This window comes from Austrofundulus limnaeus, unplaced genomic scaffold (assembly GCF_001266775.1).
Source record: "Austrofundulus limnaeus strain Quisiro unplaced genomic scaffold, Austrofundulus_limnaeus-1.0 Scaffold16, whole genome shotgun sequence".
Taxonomy (NCBI): Eukaryota; Metazoa; Chordata; class Actinopteri; order Cyprinodontiformes; family Rivulidae; genus Austrofundulus; species Austrofundulus limnaeus.
In genome coordinates, this window is record NW_013952418.1 from 3,586,109 (window position 1) to 3,591,056 (window position 4,948).

At 37.9% G+C, this 4,948-nt stretch overlaps 2 protein-coding genes across 3 annotated transcripts in view; both read right to left on the minus strand.

Moving 5' to 3' along the window:
* nsun3 (NOP2/Sun RNA methyltransferase 3) overlaps nt 1-1,933 on the minus strand; it is a 6,478-nt gene extending 4,545 nt beyond the window's left edge. The window contains exons 1-3 of the mRNA XM_014003056.1: nt 1,521-1,933; nt 734-837; nt 136-644 (exon numbers count right to left, since the gene is read on the minus strand). Coding sequence (XP_013858510.1) covers nt 136-644; nt 734-837; nt 1,521-1,643 — 736 coding nt within the window. The 5' untranslated portion in view covers nt 1,644-1,933. The remainder of the gene's footprint in view (nt 1-135; nt 645-733; nt 838-1,520) is intronic.
* Nucleotides 1,934-2,283: 350 nt separating this feature from the next.
* Nucleotides 2,284-4,664, minus strand: LOC106513988 (ATP synthase F(0) complex subunit C2, mitochondrial). 2 transcript variants are annotated; one of them, XM_014003058.1, is made up of 5 exons: nt 4,648-4,664; nt 4,267-4,358; nt 3,655-3,723; nt 2,895-3,094; nt 2,284-2,653 (listed from the first exon to the last, which is right to left on the minus strand). In XM_014003058.1, the coding sequence occupies exons 2-5, from the start codon at nt 4,303-4,305 to the stop codon at nt 2,539-2,541; spliced, it is 423 nt and encodes a 140-aa protein (XP_013858512.1). In that variant the 5' UTR covers nt 4,306-4,358; nt 4,648-4,664; the 3' UTR covers nt 2,284-2,538. The 2 variants fall into 2 exon arrangements, with proteins under 2 accessions (XP_013858512.1, XP_013858511.1); XM_014003057.1 differs by having other exon boundaries at nt 4,585-4,659.
* Nucleotides 4,665-4,948: the final 284 nt, after the last annotated feature.

Below are 4,948 nucleotides of genomic sequence, written 5' to 3' on the forward strand. Positions count from 1 at the left end.
ACATATATACTTATATATGCATCATATATATTTACATATACATACAATGACTGTCAGAAACCCCAGGTTTTTTTTTTTTTTTTGGTTTTTTTTTTACTTTCAACTTCATTTATTTTCATTACAAGATTTATTTACCTGGAGTTGCGCTCTGCATTATGGCTACAGCTTTGCCCCCCGGGGCAGAACAAAGGTCCAAAACTTTGTCCCCGTCTCTGACCTGCAAAGCCAAAACTGGAAGCAGAGAGGCGGCGTTCAGGAGGTAGTACTGCTTCAAGCGGTCGGGCCTGTAAGCCTGAGAGGGAAACCGCAGCGTATGTGGGTGGATGTAACATTTTAATGAAGAATGGGGCAAACTGAGAGCAAACTCTGACAGAGGGTCCTGAGAGGAGGTGTCAGTTTGGAGGCTGAAGTCCTCGGGAGGGCACTTTGAAACGTAGGGAGGTGACAACAAAGTGTCTTGTCTTTCTTCAAGTTTAGAATTAGACACAGCGGAGGCACCATCACAAAGCAATGCTGAGACATGRGTTTGTTGTGGCAATGATGAAAAGCCCAAGGCCTGAAGAACCTGGGTTTTATCTGTCACAGTGCTGAAGCGGTTTAACATGACTCCATACTGCCAGGACTGACGATCCAGGAGTGCTACTCTGCAGGACAAAAACATTCCCAGTGAAGAAAAAGAGTACTATTGTGTTTAGGCTGCAATAATTATTCTAGAAAAATAAATTAAAATCACCTTGCAGATGGCCACAAGTCTCCAAGTTCCTCATTGTACTGATGATCAAAGTGATCAAGGACTGCAGAACAAAAGGGTCTCTGTTTTTTTATTATTCTTCTTGCCTATTACAAAACAAACATGTTTTAAAACAATTTACTTTAAAATAAGTCACTTAAGCTTTTCATCGAACTGGTTGAACTTTACATTGCAAAGGCTAAACGTGGAACATTTTGAAATGCTGTTTTGTTTGTAACAGAAAAACTTGTTCTTTGTTATTGTGTTTTTATTGATGCCTATCACAGTTTTTTCTATTAAAATTAAATTAAGAAAATAAATCCTTGGTGCTAATTTGACTAAATAATAAATGTTAATGCTTTGCATCACTGCAAATAGATCCAGCCTTATGATAAGTTAACTTTAACTGAACAATTTATATATAAAAAACACTTAAAGTGYTGGTGAACATAATATTTTGAGAAGAATATTCAATTTAAAATGTTTGACTGAAGCTCAAAAATATCTTAAGCACCAGCTACCCCTGGTGGACACTGTGGCTAAAAAGAAAAGAAGGCTAATGGTCAAATTCAGACACTATCTCGGCTCTGTGTTACTTTACCTCTGAACTCTGTCAGAGACTTGTTTATATACAGGCTCGTTTACATTATTTTACAATTGTAGTGCTACAAAATGTGGTGTTAGTGTCAGAAACTGCTGGTCTCTAACAAAGCAAGATAAACGAGGTTTAAACCAGACAGAGATAAAGAAACATCAGAATCTTCAATAACACATTATAAAGATTGCTTACCTTGCTTTCCAAAGACTCTTCTCGTTTAACCTCCTGTAAAAAACCATCTGGAACAGTTTGGCGGTTTAACGACAGCGATATCGATCTTATCCTTTTAGTTTCGAGATAAATTTTCCTCCACATATTCTTAAGTCAAAAGTAACGATGATTCCTGCATAAATGAAACAAATAAATTATTCTAACTTCAAAAAAATCTGTTTTAAATATGGAACTGACAAGTACGTTCTTGAAATCCGTCCCCCGTCACTGCACGACTAGCTTTTAGTTCCGCTTGAAAGCTAAAACCGAAAGATCTTGTGAAGATGTTATGATTTAACATAAATTTAAAACGAGTCGTTAGGATTTTAAATTGTTAAATCTTAATTTGGTGTTGCTTTGAGGTTCGAAGCGTTTCACTTGACGTTTCTATCGTTAGCTAGTTGCTCCTCAGACATGTTTGCTCTCGTTGCAGGAAATTCTCGCGAGAGTTTCCCTGTCTCGCCGATAATGACTAATTTTATTAAAATTTTATTAAAACAATGGACTGACTGCACAGACAAAAAAACTTAAGGTTAACAGATCTCATTGACAAGTTTATTCTTATGTCAAACCGATGTGTTTGCCTCTTATTTACTGGCAGTTCAACAGAATTAGAATAAAAATTTAAAAAAAAAGGCAACAGCTGCTAAGGGGGACAATTTGGTCTTTCTGGACATTGTATGCTAGTGTGTTTCWCAGGACATATATTCCCTTAAGAAAAATAATAAAGAAACAAAGACACTTGTGAAGAGGTTACTGTTTTATTTRTGATATTGGCTTCATATTTGCTAACAAAAACATTTGACTGGATACACTATCTCAGAACCTTCATTTAAAATGATTTGTTCAGCGTGGGTTCTTTACAACACCAGATTAACAAACTTTCAACAAACACRGATACGACTAGCCATCAAAATGAGCTGAGATCATTTCCATTATTCCAACATCTCTCTCTTGTTAACATGATTATGTTTCTGTGTATTTTAAATGCCAAAGTGATTTACATTGCAAAKAGAATAAGGAATGCAATCATCAGGCAGAAGAGACCCATAGCTTCAGACAGAGCAAAGCCCAGGATGGCGTAGGAGAACAGCTGCTGCTTCAGAGAGGGGTTCCTGTTGAGGAAAAACAGAGGCCAGACAAAACAAGGTGGAGGTTTAAGTTAATAACAGTGAAACAAGAATCTAAGTTTGAATAAAGTACCAACATTTCAAGTTTTCTAGCCGACAGAGTATTTGCCAGCAAAATCTTATATATATTTTTTAATTATTATTAAACAGTAGCCCGGCCAGGTCAAAAACGTAAAGCAAACCAACTTTCCATAATAAAACGGTGGTAACGTCCAAAAGATCTTACCTGGCATAACCAATAATAAGGCTGCCAAACACAGTTCCAATCCCAGCTCCAGATCCCGCCACACCTACAGTTGCAGCTCCGGCTCCAATAAACTTGGCAGCTGTGTCAATATCGCGGCTCACAGCGCTGGTCTGGATCCCCCGCACTGCCACCTGCTGCTGGGAGGCTGCGAGACTCACAGGTGCCAGGAGCGAAGCGGTCTGAAATATGCCAAGAAAGTGATTTAAGAACTAAACAAAACACTAATCATCATATTTATCTGAGGTACCTTCAGGAAATGTTTTACTTGCTACATTATGGTTGTTACGTGATGTGAAACTTGCAAACTCTGCTACAAGTTTCACTACAATCGTTTTAATTGAAATCAAAAACAAAATACAAGTTCATCAAAAACGGACGATAAAAAAAAGCAACATAAACAGGTGCTAACCAAAAACGGAGTTTCAATATTGATGTTCATTAGTGTATTTATTTGATTTGGAAAGTAAGAAATTTAATAGCTTATGTCAAACTTTAAATAGGAAGTCTCTAAGACCAGCTATGTTTGGTCTCTACTTATACTTGTGGCCTTTTCACCTCTGTAGGAAAATAAATAAAAAAACACATTACGCTAACTACTATTATATCAAAATAAAAACTAACAATTCATTATGCCTGTAAAATAATGAAAGAGAAACCTAAAAAAGGTTTTAATCTGTGGAATCATCCGAAAGTTGTGAATATTTGTAAATAATCTAAGTCTTTTGTGCAAGGCGCTTACCTCCGCTTTCCTGTCTGACACTACTGCTGCTGAAAGTGGTCTGCACAGTGCCCGGGATCCTGCACGGATCTGTTTCAATGAGGAAGAACAACAAGACATAAGGAGAAAATTCAAGGAATTCATATTTAACCCRGAGTTTTGGTTAGTTGGTTCAAGAAAATGTAAGTAGTATGCATCAGATCGACAGTAAAACAGCAAAAAACAACAGTGACCCAATGAATCCTGCCTGAGCAGCAAACTTTGTAACTTAAATACCTCATCTAAAAGCTGACAACGTTGAAGTATTTAAACTTCTATTATGTGGATTAATATGCACCTAAAATCACACAATAGTGGCAACAACATGTAGTTTGCTATTTGTCCTGACAGAAAGCACGACGTCCTTGCAGGTGGGATCTACCAGCTGACTTTAGCAGAGGGTCAAAGGCATCTGTGGCTCGGCTAGCATAGCTAGCTACAGTGTAGCCTCTGACCTGAAGTCCTGATGACAGGCTAACATGGAACAGCATTTGTTATTTTCTGCACTTAAAAGGAGCGGTTTAGCAGTTGTAATAAATGAACATTCATTCATTCATTCATTCATTCATTCACCCATTCATTCGAGCTGCTCACCAGAGAGGGCGTAGAGACGAACTTAGCACAGGCATACATCACGATGACGGGACGTCTAAGTCAGATTAAGCAAAGCAGCGATTATTCAGGTCCTGCAAAAAGACAAGAATACATTCAACATCAACATTTAACTTCAGTTAGCTAGCTAAGCCTGTTTACGAATTTTAAATAAGCATGAATCATCATATATCATAAGCGGAGCGCGCCGCGGAAAAGGTCATAATTAGCTGCAAAAGTCGCATAWTTTTATAGAAATAAGCTAGCTGGGAAAAACAACAGCAAGACGGCAGCGCCTTAGTTAATACAAATAAAATATACCGAATAGAAGTGTTCAATAATCTGCTCAAATAAGATTTTCTGCCGGGGAAGGCTAGCTCTCACCGAAGTAAAGTAGAGGTCGAAGGCACGGGAGAGATGCGCATGCGCAAAATTACACTTCTTTGATGCAGCAGACGAACAGCCGGAAGAAATCGCTACCGCCCCCAGCGGTTCATTACGAGAATTACATGAATTGGCTTCCGTCAGGTGCTTTAAACAATCGCTTTGTGTTCGCTTGCTTATTTTTTGCTTTTCTACCCGTCTCACCCACCAACAAATTAACAATTTGTTTTATTTTAACGTTTTCATGGGTTTTGTGCCTGTCTGCACGACATGTATTCTAATAAAATGTAAATAATAATAA